This window comes from Narcine bancroftii, chromosome 3, assembly GCF_036971445.1.
Source record: "Narcine bancroftii isolate sNarBan1 chromosome 3, sNarBan1.hap1, whole genome shotgun sequence".
In the NCBI taxonomy this organism is placed as follows: Eukaryota; Metazoa; Chordata; class Chondrichthyes; order Torpediniformes; family Narcinidae; genus Narcine; species Narcine bancroftii.
In genome coordinates, this window is record NC_091471.1 from 205,129,049 (window position 1) to 205,153,752 (window position 24,704).

Sequence of the window (24,704 nt, forward strand, 5' to 3'; positions counted from 1 at the left end):
AACATGAATTTTCACCAAGGTCTGGTGCTTAAATGGTTACCGCTCAGCAATGTTCATGTCAGTTTTCAGAGAGAGATTTGTTGCTCATTGGACACACACACAAACTGATTCCCTCCAATCAGCCACTTTAGTGTCTTGCCGAAGAAACTTGCCCCATCAGGGTTTTCCACATTATAACTTTTCTTTTGCAGGTCACCACAGAGTTCTTTTTGCTTCCCTCATTTCAGTTGAAAGACTCTAGCCAGCCATTTCCTCTTGTATGGACCACATTGGGTTTTCAACAGGCTGAACTCAGAACTCATCTTCAAAATGTGGTTTCAATATGCTGCCAGCTTGTAATCACTGCAGAAACCAGTTCTCTCTCTCTCAAAGAAAGCCCTGTTTGTCTCCCCCCCCCCCCCCTCTCTCTGCTTGCAAAACCACAACATGCTTAGAACAGACTGCATCCAGACAGATGGTGGCACCGGATCCAAACTTCTGAGTCTGTTCATCTGTTACTTTCAAAACAATAATCCATTTACACCTGCTTTTGAAATTATTTAGCAAAGCAGTTTCCTTGTTTTATTGTCTTTGCAAAGCCTCTCAGTGCCTGCATGACTCACTTTCAGCAAAGCTCTTGCATTTTAAATGAGATGTGTTTTGTGGTGTTTGAATTTGTTTGTGACCTACACTACCCCACAATCTATCTCCTTCAAAAACACAGCTATATACAATATAAAATATAATCTGTCACAGTTCTTAAATCATGTGCTTTCTAATACGTAGCTGCTGAGATGATCATTCAATGGATGTCCCAGTAGTCATACAACTGGCAATTCTCCATTAGCAACGTTTGGCATAGCAGGGCCATCAACACACATTTCAATAACTCTAATTTGTTCAGAATGAAAAAAAAAACAGAAAACTACCAACATCTAAAATATTAAGGTTTTCCAGTAAAACTGCACCCACCCCAATGCCTTTCTTGTTTCATTAGCTGATGTACAGGTTTTGTTAAGTTGCAATGTCCCCTGCATAGTTATAGTCTGGCTACTGGTAAGCTGCTCCCTTGTTGTTTTAGGTCAAAACATATGTCCTTTTGGATCCCTGAGAAAATCAAATAACACCAGTTTCAGACTCTTACCTAGGTTCGAAAAGGGAACTAGAATGGCCAGCTGTGAGACACTGATGACTGTGCTACCTGAAAAGCTGTAGGGAATCATGGGAGGTGATGTGATGCCTTCATAAGTGGGAAGGTGCAATTTCCTGAACCTGCATATGTCAACTGTTCAGGTGAGTGGGTTGACATATGGTCCAATAATCTGCAAACATTCAAACTACTCCAGTCTCCAGACATAAAATGGATCCAGAGTGAAACATGAAAGTCTGCAAATGCTGCGAATGTAGTAAAAACACACAAAAAAAATGCTGAAGCAACTCAGCCAGTCTCATAGCTTCCATTGGACCTGAGCCCTTCTACAAGGAATAAGAAAAGAACAGGAAGGAGTCAGAATAAAGACAAAACTAGCTGAAGGAGGCAATAAAATACTCTCTCTTTCCTTGATCTCTCTATCTCAGGAGACAAACTCTCGACAGACATCTTCTACAAATCCACCAAATCCCACAGCTACGTTGATTACCCCTCTTCCCACCCAGTCCCCTGTAAGGATTCCATTCCATTCTCTCAATTCCACCATCTCCGTCGCATCTGCACCCAGGACAAGGACTTCCATGCCAGATCATCAGAGATGTCCTCCTTCTTCAAACAATATAGATTTACCTCTACCACCATCAACTTGGCCCTCCCCACATATCTTCCATCACCTGCACATATGCCCTGGCCCCCTCCATGACCACGCACAACAAGAACAGGATTCCCCTCGTCCTCACTTAGCACCCCACCAGCCTCCACATCCAACATATCCTTCTCCACCATTTCTGCCACCTACTAAATGATCCCACCATTAGACACATATTCCCCTCTCCTCCCCCCTCTGCCTTCCTAAGGGAGCGTTCTCTCCATGACTCCCTTGTCCACTCCTCCCTTCCCACCAATCAGCCCCTTGGTAGCTACCCCTGTGGCACCAGGAGATGTTCCACGTGCCCACACGCCCTCTCTCACCACCATTCGGGGCCCCAAACTGGCCTTCCAAATGAAGCAATATTTCACTTGTGAATCTTCAGGGGTTGTCTACTGCATTCAGCGCTTCTGTTATGGTCTATTCTACATCAGAGATTCTAGACAGAGACTGGGAGATTGCTTTGCTGGGCACCTTGGCTCTGTCCGCCGCAATAGTGTGGATTTCCCAATGGCCACACATTTCAATTCTCCATCCCAATCCCTTGCTGATGTGTCTGTCCATGGTTTCATGCACTGCCAGACTGAAATCACCCACAAATTGGAGGAATAACACCTCATCTTCCGTCTAGGCACCCTTCAACTGGATGGCATTAACACAGACTTTTATGGCTTCCATTAAACCCCCCCCCCCGTCTTCGTCTCTCTCTTCCCTTTTTCCTCTGTCTTCTTTCACAGAGCCAAAATCAATTCTTGGCTCTCCTCTTATCATATCCAACACCTTTTGTTGGCCTGCACCCCATCCCCCAGCCAATATGACACCTTCCAGTTCTTTGCTTATACCTTGAAGAAGGGCTCAGGTCCGAAATGTCTGTAATCTATCTTTACTTTCAATGGACGCTGCGAGACTGGCTGAGTTCCTCCAGTATTTCAGTGTGTTTTTACAAAATTGATCCAATGCTTTCACATGCCTGGTACCTATTTTTTTTCCTTCAACTCGGTTCTCAGTGCAGTCTGAGGAAACGAACTGAAAGGGACTCGGCACATTTCTAATCCTGCAGAAGCTAAGTTCACATGTAATTTGTTTGCTTCTGCTAGAAAGCAATCTATCCACATATGCCATCTCTATGGTCATGCAGGGGAGGAAGTTCCTCATGTGTAAAATCTAGGTCTTTGATTAACATCACTTTGCTCCCATAAAACTGTATAGTGCTCATGACTAGCATCAGAATATTCAATGAACATCAAACTTTTTACAAATAAGGTTCACAACCTATTCTCCCTTCCTTTGCAGGTGTTTTCTTGTTTCTTGCTGTCTTTAACTCAATGAAGGCATTAGGTAACCTTTTCATTATTTTGCATTTGGAAGTTTGGCCTGTGTTGTAGTAACAGAGGGTAGAATAAAAGAATATTAATGGTAATGATTGTGGATAGTAACAATTTTTATATATGTGTGGAAAGGGAGAGACAGAGAAAATGAAAGAGCTCCAAGACTATTAGTTTACGGATCATAAAACTTCATTTGTTATATCCCCCATGGTACAAATTCCTGGAGGAGACTAATGCTGTTGCATTTTGTCATTCTCTTCACCAAAAAAGTGTAAAATTAATTTCTAGGCAATGGTGTATATGCATACAAAATGCCATTATTAGAAAAATCCAATTAAAACAAATGAGTTTTCATAAACCTTAAATTTATTTCTGGTCAGTCAGGTGTCTGACAATGCAGTTTAAGAATTTTCACATGAAATTAATGGAAAATCTAATTTTGTAAAATTTGTTTGGCTAATAGACCTTCTCCCTGTAAACAAATTAAGCAAGTACCAGAGAATTTAGGTACAAGTTATCAACAGGCTTGGGTATTCCTCAAGTAGCAACCGCTGCTTAAGTTTGCATATTTGCTACATTATGGTCAGTCGAATGCAATGATTTGAACTCACAGTCATGGATCAATTAAAGTTCTATTAATATGTCAGACTAAGCTTATCGTGTATCAGCTATATAGCCAGTTAAACTTCAACAGGTTGAAACTCCCCAGACTGTACCAAACCACAGAAAATGTCCCCTGATCAACTTCCTTGGACCAGAACTGTTCTTATCTTGGGAATTTATAGGCCAGAATGTGCATGTTTCAAAAAGATTCCTGCCTTGCATTGGACTGTTCTTTAATGTCAATGCAAAGGACTGCTTAAGAATGATTGATGCTTTATTGCTAATGGGATCTTGCCATTATGGAGTTACTTTGTATGTGAGTACTAGCAACAAAGTTATTTGGAAGATCTTTATGTACATGAAATCAAGAAAGCAGAAGTCATTTCACAATATAGAGCTCAACTCACAATATTACTAAATCCAAATGATAATGCTGTAGAATCACCATTTTCTGGAATTCAATCAACCAGAAACTTAAACAATTGGCAATAAATAAATAAGTCTGGGCAGATAGCCCAGCAAGTGAGCACTGAGACTTTGTTCGACACAAGCAGGTTTGCCCCGCTGAACTAGCAATGCTGCTTAATGTGCAAGCATTCATTTCACTGTCACCACTTGTGTGGAGTTGAGTCAGGTCGTCAGTATGAGGAAGGTGAGCCGAGGGCCTGATCGGAACACCTATGTGGAAGTAGAGTCAGGTTGTCAGCGTGAGGAACGTGCACCGAGGGCCTGTCCTGAACACTCGTGAGGAGGTTAGTTGGGTTGTCAGTGCGAGGAAGGTAGTAAGGTAGGCCTAGGGCCTGATGTCGTGACAACATTTTTAAGTTTCAAGAATCGTCCTATACACCAGCAATTATAGTAGGTAAAAAATACGCAAGTTTATAATTGTGGACGTTAATTATGACAGCAGCACAGTTCACGTAGCAGTTAGTGCAACGCTGTTACAGCACCAATCACTGGGGTTTGAATTTAAATTTTGTAATTTATGGGAATTACCTGATTAAAGTGAACTTTACATAATTAAAAACTACAATACTTTTTTTCAAATTACTTTACATTTTGCACTGTTTTTTGTCTTTTAAATGGAGGTGTATTAGTTAGGCTTCGTAACAGTGTGTCTCAGTCAACTGGAAAATTCACATATGTGGTATCCGCGATCCCCATAGGTTCTGGATACTGGGGATTCTACTGTACTCTGACACAAAGGCTGCATAGCACCTGTATTAATTTTTTTTCACAAAAAATTCTGGCTGGTCGAGCTGACCTTTCAAATAAGTTCCGAAAAGCATGACTAGTTGAAGTAGTTGAAGTAAGAACAACTGCTTGCAATCTCAAAATGTTCCCTTTTGCAGCCAACTTCAAAAACAGAACAGTCATTGCTTCATCTCATTTGAAGTTTCTAAAATAATGCTGTGTGAACTGGTCGATTCAGCTGAGATGGAACACAGCTAATTTTTCAAGTCAATGACCTTTCGTCAGTACTCTATGAAACATTAACTCTCATTCTCTTTCTACAACTGCTGCCTGTCTTGTTAAGGACTGTATTTCAAGCGATTTTATTTCCAGCATTTACTGTTCATCACTTTTGTATTTTATTGTATACAAGATGACTGCCATAGTTAATTAATTAATTCACTTTTCGAAAGCACAAAATAAAGTATTACATATTGTTTCTGTGCTTCTTTGCTCTGCGTACAGTTGTAAATATATCTTGGTAAGAACAATACTCAACTTCACCTTCACCTTTGCTACTCTACTGCATCATGTTACTGCATTAAGACGTGGAAAATGCTTCCCACTCTCCCTCCCCCGCCACCCCCATACACACTCCATGACTTAGTCATGCAGAGAATATAGCCACTCGCAACAAGCTAGATAACTGTAGGTGGCATTCAACTAGACTGTTCTCCGTAAATCTGTATGTGGCATAAGTGTGGGCCATAATCTGTTCCTGGACTGTAGCAATCTTTTATTTCATTTGGAGGTTCAAGAAGACCCATGTCTGAAGGGAAAACAGGGAAAAAAAAATAAGTGCATCCAATGTGGCCCTAAATCTTTGAGTGGTTACATCAAGGTCTGGCTAGACACTGGATGAGCAAAGGCAAGATCTCACCATGTTATCACAGACATTTCCATTCAATTGGAACATCTCTACCAAGTATTTATTGATCATAGATAAGTTGATGTACTGGAATAATTTTGACACAGCCAAAAAACAGGAACAAATAACAGGGCTAAAGATTTTGTATTTTAATACACGCACCATAAGAAATAAAGTAGATGACCTCATAGTACAGCTAAAGATAGGCAGCTATCACAGAGTCAAGGCAAAAGGATGTCATTGGGAGATGAATGTCCAAGGATACACAGTGTATTGAAAGGACAGACAGGTAAGCAGGGGGGTTGGAGGCCTCTATTGCTAAGGAATAATATTAAATAATTAGAAAGTAATGACATGGGATTAGAAGATGCAGAATCATTGTGGGCAAAAGGGTAAAAAGTTATAATACAAACCATGAAACAGTAGCCAGGATGCGGACAACAAATTACAACAGCAAATTGAAAAGGTGTGTCAGAAGGACAATGTTATGGTAGTTGGAGGGATTTTAACATGCAAGTAGATTGGGAAAAGCAGGTTAGAATGGATCTCAAAAGAGAGATTTTGTAGAAAGCTCGCAAGATGGCATTTTTGCGCAGCTTGTTGATGACCCCACAAGGGGATCGGCTGCACTGGAATGGGTGTTATGTAATGCACCTGAGATCAGAGAGCTTAGAATAAAGGAAACATTGGGGGCAGTGATCACAATATTATTGTGTTCAATTTGAGATTTAATAAAGAGAATAAAGTCAGGTGTGTTGTTATAATCAGAGGATAAAGGGAATTACAGCGGCATGAGAGAGGAACTGGCCAAACTAGTTTGGTAGGAGGCACTAATAGGGAAGAAGGCAGAGCAGTAATACAAGAAATGGAAAAGCTACAGGCTAAACACATACCAAAAAGGAGCAAATATTCAAAAGGTTGTCACAACTGTGGCGGACAAGGGAAGTCAAATCTAACGCAAAAGCAATTGCTCAATTCTAGTCCTAGGTTAGATAAATCTTGATCATATTGAATGAGGGGGTAGATTGAAGGTCCAGGTGGCCCACATCTGCTTTAATCATGCTCTCCTATGCCTGCTGTAAGTAGGATACCTGCAGAATTTTCATGGTAATAGCAATGTCACATTACCATCCAGATGGTTCTGATGGGCATAACACCATCATCCATCTCCTTCAAAGACATCCATTTATCAAGCTGAAAAAGTGCAATTTTATTTTTCTGACACAGGGTTCTGGCCTCAAAGGGTTGTGCCCAGGACTGCATACTAAGACAAACATCAATTGCTGCTTCAGGAGGATCAATTTGATAAAAAGACAATGTGATCTGGCCGAAACTTGCTGGACCTGCGGAGCAAGGAGCTGTCCTTAACTAAATGCCGCACACCAGCACATCACAATGTGCAACATTAGTGCTAGAGTGTACACTGAAGCACAGTGCCATTGATGCAAGAGAATACTCCATATTGTAGATTTTACAAAATGCGTATATTGTAAGTTATTTTATCAGAAAAGCTCAACGCCTTCCAAATTTTTATGACCATTAATTATACTGAATTCAAAATATAAATACTGAACTAAAAATAGATAAACATGATTTTGGAATTCGACTGTTTGAGCTCATACATTGGATGGTAATAATTATGCAAAACACATACCTTTGGTGGCAGAAGAAGGTATTTCCATGCATGTATCAAACTCTCTACAATTCCTTCACCAAACAGACCAGCATCCACAGTCTCTGTGACAACAAGTGAGACCCTAAGGAAAAAAATTGGGAGTTTTGAACTTAAAAGGGGTATTAATAAAATTATATAAGATGGTACTTCCCGCCACTCTGATTACCTCATATGAATTCACAATATGAATTAAGGTGTAAACTTCAATTTGCAGGCCAGTGTGTAAAGACTGCAATCACTTCCAACAATGACCAATTGTTTTAGAAGGAATATGTATTTACAGCACATATGATGTTTTGAATAACTTTTTCCAAAGTTTAACACTTGAAAATTATAAATGATTTTAGATTTTAACATCTGTTATATTGAAGTTCATTTAAAACTAAGGCTTTGGATAAACACAAAAAGCAAAGAATGTCTGGAGAAAGGTAATGACTTCCCACACGTGAAGAACTTGTGTAAAACATTATACATCTCGCAGTTAATAAATTTTAGAAAACTTTGAACGCAGAAAAATACTGAGCAATATTACAGATGGCAAAGAGAATTACAATATATTTTGGAACAAATACTTAAGGTTCAAAATAAGTCAATGCAATCTTCAAAGTAATTGGAATAAACTAAATATTCTTAACAGCCATACCGGAATACTATCAGCCACATTCATTTAAAACTATTGAAGCCTTCCCTTCTTTCCACTGCATCAAGACAGTATTCATTACTGCCAATATTGGAACACTGTAATAAGAAGCTATATGGAGGACTCATTTAGAGCAAAGATGATAATAAAAAGTTTGGAAAGTAACAATATTTACATCAGTTACGAATATAAAACATGATTATAAAAGATTAATTTAAATTTCCTGGATAAATGGACAAAAGTTTACGTTAATCATATCGTAGAAAGGATTCCTGCTGATTTTGTGTACTGCTTCATTTAACTATAATATTGGCTGTATGATCTGAATAACCAAGTTCAGCTATTTAAAATCAACACATTTGCTGTGCAATTCTAATCATGCACATCAAGATGTGTCCTATTACCACAGACTATTTTATTTACCAGCAAAATGAAGATCCATCAATACCGCGATACACTTGGGTTTTTCAGAGATGTTTGTAGAATCAACACCAAAATTCTTCATAGTTATGTGTTACGCCTACCTCTTACTGTAACAACATGCTGTCATTTATCTAATTTTTCTCATCTTTTCCACAGCTTTAAACAAATATTGTATTTCTCATTTACCTCTCTAATTCCTCCAAAGTGTAAATGATGGCATATTTGACGAATGCAATATTGGTTTTAATTGTCCCAGTCTTTCCAAATTTCCTCTGTCCACAATTTAATCATTGGAACAATTTCTGCCCTGGAATCAAAGTCCTGACATTTTAGCCTCTCAAATATTCACATCAACCTGATTATTGAAGCTGGTACCTTTTGTCATATAATAAATTAAGGGAAATATTCTGCGAGATTAATGTTTAGGATCAAGGAAAGGGTTCAGAGTCGGCATGGGGAGCTCCAGTGTGCCAAGGAGGGAGGGGGGGGAGGGAATAGGAGGGGAGTCCAAAATCCCACTCTTGCTGGGAGCCCGGGGTCCCTGATCCTGCCTGGGTGGCTGCTCTCCTTGTTGATGCTTGCGGTTGGGAGACAGTGGCACACAGTTTGAGAGGGAGAGTTGAAGAGAAAAGTCAATAGGGGAAGGTAAAGAAGAAAAGGAAAGAAAGAGGGGAGGGAGTTACCTGAAATGAGGACGATCATCATTCTAATTTCATGTCAAGTGAATTTTTTTTCCAATCTTTGAGGTCAGTTCAGCTCCGAAAAAAATTTGGGTAAATGAGGATTTCTGATTTGTTTCGGATAGCCTCATTTGTCCAAAATTTTTTTTTTTTAATTTGGATAAATGAGGATATCAGAGAGTCCAATTTTGGATAATCAGAATTTCACTGTAGTTAGGTCACTCAGTGATGGGTTAAAATATCATCAAAATTTGTGTTTACAAATTAGGTAGAAATACAGCGCTCTCCATGACGTTTGGGACAAAGATACTTTTTTTTCCCCTTTATTTGCCCCGTGCTCCAGTTTGTAATCAAACAATTCACATGTGATTGAAGAGCAAATTCCAGTATTTATTTGAGGGTCTTTGTATACATTTTGGTTTGACCAGTGTTACAGAGTCCAGAGGACCCTAAAAACCAGCAGTAATAGATATGCACCACAACACAGGGTTACTTAAAGAAAAGTAGTTTTTAATTATATTTGAACAAGAAAACAGAATTGAACTTTAACTTATTACTTAACCTACCTACTTAATCCCCCATCTAAAACTAAATGTATATTTAAGATTGGAAAAGTTCTTTGGATCACAATCCAATCTCACTGGTTGTAGGCAATTCTTGTACTGTGCACAGAAGTTAGCATTTACAAAGTTCACCAGTCTTTGGTACTTAACAGGCAAATGGTTACCACTCAGGAGGGTTCTTGTTGGTCTTCAGAGAGATATTCCTTTTGTTCCAAGACATCTGCACCTGATTCCTGTTTAATCAGTCTTGCTGACGAAACTTGCCCCCTTCAGGGTTCTCCAGATGGTCCTCTTTCTTTCAAGTCACCTTTCAGACAGCCAGTCTTCTCCTTTGACCAGGCAGTTTTCCAAAGGTTTGCCAGCTTTGTCCTTCTGGAACTGATTTCTGTCTCCTTTCTCTCTGTTTCACACCCTCCCTCTCTGAGAACAAAAACTGTTTTCTGCCTGCAAAAAATCACAAGCTCTCCCCAGGCAAGCTGTATGCTGCAACTTTGTTGCTCCTTTTGCAAAAAGCACTCTGCAAAAGTCCTGCAAATATTCTGTGTTTTAAAATGTTTGTGTACAACCTGCTCTAATAATCCTTCCCAAACCCCCTCTAAATACTCTGTCACACCAGGTAGAAATTACAGTTTTACACATTTCAGGGCACCACAATGTTTGGGACATTTGGTTTCACAGGTGTTTGTGAGTTCTCAGGTATATTTAATTGCTTCATTGGTGCAGGTATAAGAGAGCTAGGCTTGCTTCTCAGCTTTTGATCATCTTTAGAGTCTGAAGTTGCCATTTCTTTTTAAACACGAGGATGAGTTGTGCCAATGAAAGTCAAAGAAGCGATTATGAGGCTGAAAAACAAGAGTAAAGCAGTAAGAGACATTGCCTGCACCTTAGAATACCAAAATAAAAGTTTGGAACATCATCAAGAAGAAAGAGTATACTGCTGAGCTCAGTAATCACAAAGGGACTAGTATTCTGAGGAAGACCTCCACTGCTGATGGCAAAGGAATTCTCATAATAATGAAGAAAAATCTCCAAACGTATGCCCAACAAATCAGAAACACTCTTCAGGAGGCAGGTGTGGTTACACTGCAAGATGCAAACCATAGCAAAGTTGGTATGCTTTTGATCTGGGGCAGTTCCTTTATGCCTTCACTCTTGCCATCACTCTGATGCAGGTTAATCTTGGTCTCATCTGTCCACAAGACCTATTTCCAGGATTCAGCAGGCTCTTTTAAATACTTCTTGGCAAACTGTAATCTGGCCATCCAGTTTCTGTGGCTAACTAGTGGTTTGCATCTTTCAGAATAGCCTCTATATTTCTGTTCATGAAGTCTTCTGCGGACAGTAGTCATTGACATATCCATTCCTGCCTCTGGAAGAGTGTTTATATTATAATCTGACAGACATACATTTGGAGATTTTTCTTCATTATGATGAAGATTCTTCTGTAAACAGTTGTGGTCTTCCTTGGAATTCCAGTCTCTTTGCAATTGCTGAGCTCACCAGTATGCTCTTTCTTCTTAATGATACTCCAAACTGTTGTTTTTGGTAATCCTGAGGTTTGGGTAATCCTGTTTTGGTAATCCTGTTTTATTCTTGTTTTTCAGCCTCATAATGGCTTCTTTGACTTTAATTGGCACAACTCGTCCTCGTGTTTAAAAAGAAATGGCAACTTCAGACTCTAAAGGTGATCCAAAGCTGAGAAGCAAGCCTAGCTATCTTACACCTGTACCAATGAAGCAATTAAACATACCTAAGTACTCACAAATACCCGAGTGCTCACAAATAGCTGTGTAGCCAAATATCCCAAACATTATGGTACCCTGTTATGAGGGGTCAAACCAATACAAAGAACTATGAATAAAATTTGGAATGTGCACTTTAATTACATGAAAATTGTTTGATTATAAATTTAAAACTGTGGAACACAGGGGCAAATAAGGGGAAAAAAGTATCTTTGTCCCAAACATTATGGAGAGCACTGTATTTCTCAAAATAATAGACATGAAAACGCTTTCCAGAATGTGCCGTCATTACAAATACATCTCTCAGGAAAATCTTCTGCACCTCGTCAGGACATGATGCTAACTAATTATGCTTCTAATTACAAAAATTATGATAATTCATGTTTCATTTTTCCTGTTAACTTGTGAAATAAATGCAATTCATTGCCAATTGTAAATTGTCCTGTGTGGTCAAAGTATTTTTCCACATTTTATTAACAATTAGCTCTTAGTGTTTGTACACTTAAAATATTGATCACACCTTTTTGACACTCTAATTTTCAAAGAAAATAATTATTGCCTGGAGTCACAAGAGACTGCAGATGCTAGACCCTATAGCAAAAAAACGAACAGCTGGAGGAACTCAGTGGCCAAGGAGCATCAGGTGGAAAAGAATTGTTGATGTTTCGAGTGGAAACCTTAATCAAGATGTGTTTTGGTTTGCTCTTCCAGCTGATTGTTATTTTGCAATTTACTTGAGAAAATGGACCCATGTGAGTATTTTTTGAAATGTATAATTTGTACTGACAAACTTTTTTCAAACGTTGTAGGGTGATAATGATCAATCTTGATGCAATAGGCAAGCATTGGGAAATTGGCCCAAGCATTTCTATTTTTGAGTTTCACTTTTTCAGACTAAGTTTGTCTTTTAAAGACGTTACACCATAGACCGGCAGCAATAGAAATTCACCAAGACAAAGACAATGGTATTTTCAAAACAATAATTTTTATTAATCTTATTTCAATCTAAACATAAACCCAAGTGTGTGTTTGTGTGTGTGTGTGTGTGTGTGTGTGTGTGTGTGTGTGTGTGTGTGAGAGACACAAACCATCACAGCATAGGCACAATTCTGAAAAGTCTATTTCAAAGTTCAGTCTTAGAAATCTTGTGTTGAAACTCAGAATCTTTAAACTGATGTTCAGAAGTAATTATGGAGTAGGTGAGATACCGATTCAGACTTCTCAAAACTTATGAATTCTTGTCTAATTGCTTTCAGAGAAATGTTTCTTCATACAGATGATTTTTCACAATTCCCCTCTTCCCTGCGTAGAGGTTACAGAATTTGTGACTTCCACGATGTTTTCACGTACCAAGGCAAGGGTTGTATGAAATAACCATCAAAACGGTCATGATCCAAATCCAAAAATGATCTTAAGTTCTTTAGCCAGATACTGGTCAGTCAAAAGTGACCATTACAATGGCCACAGCAAATCACTGCTCTCCTCTGACAAGGAGAAACAGAACTGACCATTGTTCCTGAAGTCACTTTAATTCTTTCTTCAGATAACTCTGCTTGATGAATCTAAAATGCTGCTTTTTGAAGTGTCTCCAATCACATGAATTGTTTGATCAAATATTGGTTTTCAGTTTCAATTTCCCTAAAATATGAATCATATGGAAGATGGCCTTTTGTTTAAACAGATGTCTTCCTTAGTAAATATTCATTGTTTCAGGCTTTCAATTGAACAATAACATTGGTTTTATAGCTTTGAATGTAGGTGACTTTGCATCTGTTAAAAACATTGTTATCTGTATGTCTTTCCTCAGTCCAACCCCCAAAATAACAAAAAAAAACATATAGAAGCTTTTAAAAAAAGGCACAACTTGCATTTTTCACTCACAGTAAAAAAAAGTGTTAAATATTGCAGAGAATAAGTCAAAAATAGGTATCAAATGCCATGAATGTTTTGCCTACAGAGCCTACTTGACTCATAATTTTGTTTGTAAGCATCACTGATGTAAATTGCAGCATCTTTTTAACATGTATCTTGGTGCAAGATCTTGCAACCACAATGATGTGGCATCTGCAAACCCTCATGCCTGTCTCTCTTAGGAAAACCCAAACTAAACATTTTAGACACAGTTCAAGGCTAAAATAATGGCCTAATGTTTTGAAGTGTTTATTTTCTTGCAGTTCTCTGATTTTATTTTTTGTCTAGTCTGCTGATTCGGCATCAGTGCAAATGCTCCAAGAGGAAAGTGAACTCATTAGGACTAGATGTACAATAGGGCAGCAAAGTTCAGTTCATCTTGGTTTTGGTGTACCGAGATAAACTAAATGTTGTTGCATTATACTGTACTTCTGTAATATGCAATGAGAGTAGATATGATACATTTTGAACCATAGTTACTCAGATCTATACATGGGAGAATTGCTTCTTCTACAGTAGTCAATCTCCCCAAATTTAAATGCATATGATGTTCCAAAGGCAGCAGTAACACAGTATGTCCCAAAAGGCAAATGGCCAAAACATAAAATACTGAAAAATGACCTTTTTAATCTTAGATCTAGGTACCCAAACATAAGTCGACATGGTTAGTGCAACACTGTTACAATGCCTGCACTCGAATCCAGCACAATTAGTAAGGAGTTTGTATGTTCTTTCTGTGTTTGTATGGGTTTCCTCTGGGTGCTCCAGTTTCTTCCTACCATTCAATTGATTGTAATTAGATCTAATTGGTGCACAGGCTCATGGGCCAAATGGGCCTGTTACCATGATGCATGTCTAAATTTTAATTTAAGTTCATTTTAATAAAGTCACAGAGGCAAAAACAAATACGATCTGCTGGAGGAACTCAGTGGGTCAAGCAGCAACTGTGGGAGAAAAAGAATGGTTGATATTTCGAGCCAAAACTCCATCAAATTCTGAGTTTCCCCAGTCGATTGGTTTCAGATTCCAGACACTCCCGTGCCTCAGAGGGGAAACTCTTAATACAGTACATTACCCCTGATCCAAGAGCTAACCCAAGATAAATTACTACCTGTGCTTCTCTCACATTATCCTATATTTATCATAACTACTATTATAAACTATAAAGTGGATGAAGAAATACCAAAATTCAAAACAAAACTTGTATTCAAAGGACTAACATAAACTTTATAACATAAACCCTGGAAGGGTTCATAATTAATTGAACAAAGGTACGGTGCTTCAGTGAAGTGCTGCCAAAGGTAAAATTAATATTGCACGTAGAATGAACATACATTGATCATTTTCAATCAAAGATTTTGTTGTGACCAAACATACCTGTTCGAGAGATCCTTGGGTATTTCTACATCCAATGATTTCATGTGCAGTATCTTGATCTCTCCTGCCATTTGATTTGAAGCGACTACTTCACAGGCAAGTTCATACATAGTCTTGGACAGTTCACAAGCATAAACTTGACAAGCGCCAGCCTTTTTTGCAAACATACTGAATTGTAGAGAAGAAAAACAAAAATGACAATACAAGAAAATATATGGCTGAAGAATTATTTTAATTGTATTTTGTCCATCACTTGATAAAACTGTGGCATTTGACAAATAATGTCTATATTTCTATAACTCCAGTTTTATGACAAACAATTGGAATCTGAGAAGTTATTTGAGCAGATTATGCTCTTATCTTTTAATGGATACAGTTTCTATCAATTGGGATTTTTTTTATCATTACCTTATATTCAGATCTTCCATCACCCTTTCATAAAATTCTTATGCATTGCTCAATTTGAACCAGATTTCGGTCAATAACTGTCTGCGTTGATACTAAATTTAATCCTGCAAGTGCTTTGCCTCACAAAGTGCAATATAACCTGGATTCTGAGATTCTAAATACAAAAAATATAATTGAGACACATTTAAAGATGTTAATTATATCATCTATATTTCTCATAGGATGAAGTTGAGAATAGCATCAGATTTCCAAATATTTATTTGGAGGAAATTTCTGTTCAGCTGAAAATTGATGGAGTCATAGATAGCAAAGGAGGTTGCTCAAGGAAAATTAGTTAGAGCAATGATAAATGTAATTTAATTCCGACAAATGTGAGGTTATGTACTTACTCTGAGATGCCAAGTTGTGGGAAGACATTTAGAATACATGGCAGGTACCTTAGTAGTTTTCCCACAAAGAGAATGTAAATATCTGCCAGTGGGTTGTGGAGACAGATAAAATCACAATGTTTTTAAGACAATTGGGCAGGTACTTAAATAGGAGAGACATAGAAGGATACAGATCTAGTATGGATAAATGGATTCACAAAGATAGACATCACATCCAGCACAGACCAGGTATGTTGAAAGGGCCCATTACATAATTCCATGACAAGTAGCATGAGAAATCAGATACAATGGAAGTGATGGAGGTGAGGTAGAGAAGGCTGCTCTAAACTTATGGAAATTGATACTGTGTTACCATGATACTGCTGAGGGATAGTTGGCTGATGAGAAACAGATGGCCAACAATAGATAACACAGATGGGGGTAGAAAAGAAAGTCTTGCAGAGGTTTACGAGCCACAACTGTGCAAATAGAAAGTGAAACAGATGAGACCTATCACACCAGTTAACAGAGGTTATAAAATAAAAAGTGGAAATATTATATAGACCTTCGCCAGGTTATGAAAGAGTTGCATTCCTGAGAACTGTTCATAAATCTGAAATGAACAAAAACAATGTGTGGTAGAAAGCCATAGAAACAGCTTGATGGAACAGCAGCCCAGCATGGGAAAAGTGGACTCTATCTGCACTCACAGACTCAATGAGTGAGTGAATAATTCTGCTCAGTACTCCTAGTTCTGTTCAGCTTGACCCAGTCTTTGAATGTTGTGGCTCAGGGAGTGGAGAGATGATGTCTGCCACCTGCAGCAGCCAGCAAATCCTATCCAAGCCTTCAAACAGTTGGCAGTGAGTTGTTCAAATCTCAAATTCCCAGCAAAAATATCACATCTGCCTCAGCAGCTGCACCATCAGGCTTTGAGTACACTGACTAAGTCAAAATCCTTTGTTCTGCCCCAAAGACTCACCTGAAAAACTCTACTAATAAAGTTATGGCAGCTCAACTTGTTTTAAAAAAAAAATGTTTAAAAAAGTATTGGAAAAGTTTTGTAAAGTCCAACATCAGAGCTTTCATAACTCAGGGACTGCCTGCACATGAATGAAGAAGAAATCGCCTCACTATAATTTTTCACCCTGTGTCAAGTTTTGGTTTGTGGCAACATTCATGCCTTACCTGATCTTTAATATTTTATTTTATATTTCCAGTACCTCAACCATTCATTTTCACTCAATAAATGGAATGGGGCTCAAAAATGAAATACAGCATGGCTCAGCATCAAAGATGGCTTCATATTCTAGCAATGTTTTGTATTCACAAGACAGGAGACATTTATGTCAAAAAACACTCCCTCTGAACACCATCTATGATAAAGCTCCCTGCTCCAACACCAGATATTTCTTTGCTGGACTCCTGTTCTCTTTCCATCTATCATTCAGACTGAGGAAGACTCCAGCATTATCCCCATGAACAAATACTCCATTTCTCTGCTGGGGACCTTCTTATGCAATTGACATTTTTTGAAATTATATTTTTCATTAATTTTAATGATAGACTCACCAAACAATCAGACTTAACACTGCAAGATATGGAGTGAAAAATGCAACAGAATTTCTCTAGTTATAACTGGAGCTGAGAAATTCTAAGCTAAGAAGGCACATAATGAAACATAAATGATTTCTTTTTGGGACACTTACAAATGCCAAGTTTTGAAATCAAACCCAATTCATTTTTACTGTGCATTGCTCGACCTGGTATTTTAAGTACAAAAACTTAAGTGCTATGCTGCCAAACTCTAATTACACAGATAAAACAGTGGTTTTAGTTTAGTACAGAATTAGTCCAACAAAACAATGAAAAACACAACTATCTATAACTGGCTTTAATTTGGCAGTTTCTTGTCTTGAAATCATAAAAATAAACGATACGTAAAAGCATAATCTTTTGTTTAAAAAGTACAAAACAACATTCTTTTCCCCCTTCCTTTCACGAGTATATAGTTCACTTTGAAATTATTAACAATGTTAAACAATCAATTTGGAAACTAACCAATCCCTGTTAGTCCTAACACAGGAATAGTAATGGAAAATTCGCTAGACAATAGTAAATTCAAAATAATAGTTTTTATTAAACTATTAATCACATAACAGTTCTCACTAAACTCTAAACTTACTTAACTTTGAGCTCAAGCCCCACTACATGCAAATGTAATTGTATAAATGTATATGTGTATTAAAGTCCAATCTATTTCAGTTTAAACTTGAGTCTGAAAAGTTATTTTTAAGGCCCAGTATTTTAAAGTCTTGTTGAACTTGAAGGTCTATTAAACTGTAGTTCAGAAGTGAATATGAAACATCAAGTTCTTTTAAATTGTTGCTTAAAGCAGTAATGAAGCGTTTGTAATATTGATTCAGTGCTTACACTGTTCAAACTCACAAATCTTGTTGCACTATTTTTTCAGGAAGAGATTTCTTAAACTCTCACACTGGTGATCTTCATCTCCCTCTTAGCTCCTTAGTTCTTTCCTTTATGAGGCCGCATCCTTTATCTTCAAAACAGCAGTCAAGAAGCGGTCTCCTTTCCAAATCTACTTTAGTTAGGAGTCACATAATAGCACCTATTCTGGTTACTGTAATTCAACTGTGATATAGTACAGTATCTCCCTCCCTTTCTCGAGATAACTGTTTTACTCCTGTGTGTGCCACAGGGTCTTCTCAAATCCTCTAGGTTTCTTTTTCCCTCCTCATGTGATCTGACAACACACAGCTTCAGTCTGTTTTGCATAACCTCTCTTGCTCCAACATTTGATTTTGCAAAGTCTGACTCCTGACATTCAAATAGATCTGGGGCTTGCAACACTGCCAGCTATACTGTCTGCTATATTTGGTGTTTCCAAACTAACATCTTCACAAGATAAGAGAAATGAATGGAAGTAGGCCATTTGGCCCATTGAATCTGCTCATTCTTGTTCTCTCTTAGTGTCATAGTGTTTGTCGAGTGTGCAGTTGTGTGTAACCAAGCCCACTACATAACCTACGATATATAACTCTATGTTAACTTCAAATATTATCAACACATTCATTACAGTGCACAATTGCATTTGGGTGGAATCCTGCAGATCGAGAGCCCATGGAATAATTTAGCTTTACCACTAATACTTCTATTGCTTAACAATGTTACTTTGGTTTCAGTTTCTGAATTTCTTAATAGAAAAATCTACATTTTTTGAGGGAGCTCTGGATTCATTATTTTACACTATAGGCCCACTGGAGAAGCAAACCTCTAAATGGATGCCACTCTGTGAAAACTGAAATATATTGACCATCATCATTTCCCAACATTACCAAAGCAATCCACTCTATCCAAGAACTTCTGCGCACATATTTCTAAGATCCGGAGGATCAACATCTGTTTGACTCTTCATCTATCTGGATCCATAACTTTACAAGATCCATTGTTTTCATTATTAAAACAGCGGAAATACAAATCTCACCCAAAACAACCAACCTTGTGTTTATTTTAGCCTTTTAGTCATTCTCTGACCACAATGAAAACAGCATTATTTTTGGGAGTTTCCAAATTAGGCCACACATCTTCAAATATTTCTGTTCACTTCTTACATGGTACACATCATTCTCCCCACTCATCCACCTACTAATCCAAGTTTTGGTACAACCAACCTAAAATTATGTTTTCTGAACATAATCAATAGAACTTAAGTGTAAGTTAACAGATAACTTAGAACAAATTATACTTTAAGATACCACTAGAGTTCAACTAAATAAAATAAAAAATCTCTCATCTCAAAAAAGAATATTAACAATACTGCATAAGGTGGGATAGGGTATACATTTTAAAAATTAATTGAATATCTTTCCATATCGACTGTATATTTTTACATTACTTCTTCCTGGAAACATTATACAAGCATAATTTCTACAGGCAGTGTTGGGCCAAGTGAAAGAACCTCCCTGGCAGACACAATTTCCAATCCCCACTCCATGAAAAATCCCTAAATTGGCATCAGGTTCATTTCTCAGAGCAACATAATAGCCAGGTTCCTCTCATGGATTAAATGTAATTGTCTAAATTAGAGAATATCAGAAAACAAAATCAAAGGAATTTTTTTTTTCTTTAACTCTCCTTCTATTTCCAGTGGCGTGGCACTGGTTACCTCACCAATGCATTCAAATATTTTTCACATTGCAGGAAAAGGGCTAGCAAATTTCTCTTGGCACAGAGTCATACAATACGGAACTGATCTTTTGGCCAATTCATCCAAAATGACCAAGCTAGTATTCTTGGCTAGCCCCACTGCCTCAATTTGGCACATAAACAAAATGCTTACTAACCATTTATCTGTCCAAATGTCTTTTGAATATTGAAATCGTACCAACTTCTATAGCTTCTTCTGGCAGCTTGTTCCAAATACAGACTACCCTCAGGAAAGTGAAGAAGTTGCCCCTTAGTTCCCTCTTAAATCTCACCATAAATCTATGTTCTCAAATCTTGGAAAAAGAACACATAGCTTGCATTTTGTCTATGCCCCTCATAATTTTATGCTCCTATATAAAAGTACACATATCCATCCATGAAACTCTAGAAGTGCCTATGACAAGGAATACGGAAAAAATCCATATTATCCGGCACCTGTGGGGATCGCAGATACCAAAAAATGAATTTTCTGGTTGACTGCGACTCATTCCTATTGCATTTAACTAAAATACCGCTTAAAAGTTGAGACAGTGCAAAATGTGAATTAATTTGGAAAAATAAAATCAATATTGTGGTCTTTAATTATGTAAAGTTAACTTTAATCAAGTAATCCCATAACTTATAAAATTTAAATTGGAATCCCAGTTGCTGGCACTATAACAGTGTTGTGCTAGCCGCTAACTGTTCTGCTGACATAAGTAACCCTCCCTCTCCCTATTTTACAGATAAAGCCTTACAAATGACCAAGATATAAACTCTTATTAGGCAGGGATAGGGAGACACTTTGGGAGAGCTGCCCCAGTGGCGAGTGCCATAAACCAGCTCTTCATCCTGGTGTCAGACCCTCAGCGTATCCCAACTCACCTCCACGCAAGTATCCCAGTCGGGCTCTTGGTGCACTTTGCCATGCTCACAACCCGCCTCACCTCCACACAAGTGTCCGGTCAGTTCCTTGGCAAACCTTCCTTTAAAATCGAACCCCCGTCGCTAGCACTGTAATAGTGTTGCACTAGCTGCCCTGCTATTCGTGCTGACATCATAATTAACCCCCCTCCCCCAGGCTTACAGATAAAGCCTTACTAATGTACTTAATAATATCAGATAGAGATAGGGAGACACTTTGGAAGAGTCACCCCAGCGATGAGAGGCACCAAGCAGCTATTGTGGGTAGTGTGTGACCAGGGCGCTCCACTGTTTGCTCCCATTTTTATCAAGAATTTGTGTGTTGCTTCAGAAAACATTTACTTTTACTATTTGAGACTTTTTAAAAAAATTCTATCTATCTATCTATTTATTTATTTATTTATTTCCTCCGATGGTTTTTTTTTGGCCAGTTGTTTAAGTTTCCGGTGGATAATGAGGATTTTACTGTACATTGACTAGCACTATCGTCTTTATTTTTTGGTGTGTGATAGTAAGTAGATATGTTTTGGGGAGATAAATTGGGGCAGGTTTTTTTAGTGTAGGTCACATATAAACACTTTAAAACAGATCTTATTTAAAATACTGGAGCTCTGCTCATGCTAGACATGTCAGCCCCAGAGCATTTGCAAAAGCTTTGGAGAGTGCCCAAGAGACTTCACTAATGGATTGTTGTTTACAAAAAGGCAACAGATGAAAGAACTTGTCAGAGCCACAGATTGTCTGGAGGGGAATTTGCTGTTCTAGGAGGGTCATGTGGTTTTGCAAGGAGAGAGAGTGTCAAACAGGCTTTTCTCAGCGAGAGAGAGAGAGAGAGAGAGAGAGAGAGAGAGAGAGAGAGAGAGAGAGAACAGTTCTGCAGTTTTACAGTCAGCAGCAGCAACTGGGACTGGAACAGGATAAGGTGGCAAGCTTGTGGAAAACCCCTTTTTGGAAGATGAGTTGTGAGTTCTTAGTTCAGCCTGGCCAAAGCCCTTGTGGTTTATGCGAGAGGAGAGGACTAGCTGCCTGATGTTTCACTTGAATAAGGGAAACAAAAAGGAACTCTGTAGTGACCTGAAAGAAAGAGGTTATCATCTGCAAAACCCTGATGGGTCAAGTTTCTTCGGCAAGACACTAACATGGCTGATTAAAAAGGAATAAGTTGTGGGTGTCCAGCAAACCACAAACCTCTCTCTGAAAACTGACAAGAACCTTCTTGAGTGGTAACCATTTACCTTTCAAGCACCAAAGCCTGGTGAACTTCATAAATGTTAAATTCTGTGCACAGTACAAGAATTGCCTGCAACCAGTGAACTTGGTGGAATGAGGTGAGATTGGACTGTGAATCAAAGAACTTTTCTGAACTTGCACACACATTAGAATTCTTTGGCTTGGCTTCGCGGACGAAGATTTATGGAGGGGGTAAAAGTCCACGTCAGCTGTTAGAATTAGAAGGGGGTTAAGTTAGGTTAGTTAATAGTGATAAGTTAAAGTGTGATCCTGTTTCATGTTTAAAGATAATCAAAAGCTACTTTTATTTAAATAATCATTTGTCTTGGTGAATATCTATTGCTGCTGGGTTTTGGAGTCCTCTGGGCTCACAACAGGCAGATAGATCAGTCTGGACTCAACTTCAAAATGTATGTGTTTTCTCTGTTGATCTGTTATTGCTGACTTCAAAATAATGTTTTTGTTTGCTACTGAAATTGATAATGGCCTCTCCATAGCCCTCTGATCCTCTGACATCTTTCAACAACAATTAGGATAGTCTGCACTTCAAATGGATCTTCATCCTACTGGCAAATTTGGCTGTCTGAACCCACTGCAGGAAGCTACTAATGAACTTGCTCAATCCAACAGGTCTCAGATTTCAATTGTACTTTTCATAAAAGGGAGTGGTGATAGGAAACCTTTTGTAGACTGTCCAGTTGCCATGTCCAGTCTGCCTTACCAACATATCATTTCTGTAGCGCATTCCCATGCATAGCCTTCTGCAGGGATTCTGCACTGCCCCTGGAATCCATGAGGTGCAGTTGTCTTCCAAACAGCATTTAGCTGGAATGGAAGGCCAAACTTTAGCTGCACTCGAGAGCACTGTGCTTCTGTCTAGTTGTAAGTAAAAGCTGGAAGTCCAAGCAAAATACAAATGTTGCTTGCACTCAGCATGTTTTATGAACATCCGGCACCTATAGGAATCGTGGATGTCAAATACATGAATTTTCTGGTTGACTAAGACTCACTCTTCCAATGCCTAACTAAGACACCTGTATTAAGAATGCACCATTTAAAAAAAGACAGTGCAAAATGTGAAGTAATTTGAAAAAAAGGAATATTGTCATCCTTAATTATGTAAAATTCACTTTAATCAGGTAATTCCTATAATTTACAAAATTTGAATTCGAACCCCAATTGGTGGCACTGTAACAGCTGCACGAACCGCCATGCCGGCATCAATAATTAACCACCTTCCCCTCATGCTGACAACCCAACTCCCCTTCATGCAAATGTCACAGTCAGACCCTTGGCACAACCTGACTCACCTCCACACAAGTGTCCCAGTCAGACCCTTGGCGCAACCTGACTCCCCTCCACACAAGTGTCCCGGTAGGCCCTTAGTGCATCTTCACTTAAATTTGATCCCTTTTCGCAAGCGCTATAACAGCATTACGCTAGCTGCTACACTAACCATACTGCCAACATAATTAACCCACCCTCCCCCAAGTTTACAGATAAAACCCTTACTAATATACTTAATATTAATAAATACTTTTCCCAGGTAATGAGAGTCGTCCAAGCGGCATTGACCAGCTCTTTATCCTGGGTGCTGCCATTTTATTTTGACACAACTATATTGAAACTTCAATCAAACAGCTGCTGCAGGCAGGGTATGACCAGGGTGCACTCCTGGTTGAATGTTTGCTCCCAAGTGTTTGTGTGTTGCTTCTGAGAACATTCACTTTTACAATTTTAAACTTTTATTTAAAACTTTATTTATTCTTGTTTATCTTAAATTTATTCATTTATTTTCTTGGAGGAAAAAAAATGTGACAGTTCTTTGTGTTAACAGAATGCCAGATTTTACTTGAGATAATAATTACTTTAAAAACTCGGTGTAAGAAAGGAGAAAGAAAAAGAAAATGGAAACATCATGGTACTGCTACATTTGAGAAATGGAAATGTATGAAATAGTAAAATTAATTTTGAGTTGTGACAGCTGCAACATATATAGATGGAAGATGAGAAAATGCTCCTTCAACACGTATTGGGCATTGTTGGAATTATAAAGGAGGTCGTAAACTGAGAGCTGTGAATGGGAATAAAATGGAAAATTAAAGGGACAGGCAACCAGAAACTCAGTGTATCCATTGCAAACTGAATAGATATGTTCAGTGTCTCATCTGAGTTTGGTTTCTCAAATGTGGTGGACAGCATATGGTGAATACTTAATGCAATGCACTAACTTGAGGAAAGTACAAGTGAATCTGAGCTTCACCTAGAAGGACTATTTGAGCCCCAGATGGTGGGAGGAAAGTGGAGAAAAAAAACAGATGTGCATCTCCCATGGATACTTGGGAAGAAACCACAAGAAGATGAATAGTTAACTGGAGGGGAGTGGAAATCACATCTGGAGTACAGTAAAATCTCCATTATCCATTGTTTGAAATGCCAGAATTGATCAGTGGGTGAAAGGAATTCAACCCTTCAGAAAATGGAAAGTGAAAGGATGACTCATTGTTTATTCTGCAAATGTAAACCAAATAACCCAATTGTAATAATTTTGCCTGCTGCTCTGAACACATTCATTATCTTTTTCTTCCAACATTTCTCTTGCCCACAGCTCTCTTGTCTATTATTTTCTTTCACTTTGTCATGATACTTTTCATTTGGCAGTGGTTACTCTCAATTAAAATGCTCTGTTCTACCGACTGTTTTGGTCATATTCAGGAACAGAAATGAAGTACATATAAATGCACTTG

General features: G+C 38.2%; 1 protein-coding gene across 1 annotated transcript in view; it reads right to left on the reverse strand.

Annotated features, from left to right (window-relative positions):
* prmt9 (protein arginine methyltransferase 9) overlaps positions 1-24,704 on the reverse strand; it is a 72,534-nt gene that overhangs the window by 31,166 nt on the left and 16,664 nt on the right. The window contains exons 4-5 of the mRNA XM_069926398.1: positions 14,822-14,989; positions 7,465-7,567 (exon numbers count right to left, since the gene is read on the reverse strand). Of these exons, the coding sequence (XP_069782499.1) occupies positions 7,465-7,567; positions 14,822-14,989 (271 nt within the window). The remainder of the gene's footprint in view (positions 1-7,464; positions 7,568-14,821; positions 14,990-24,704) is intronic.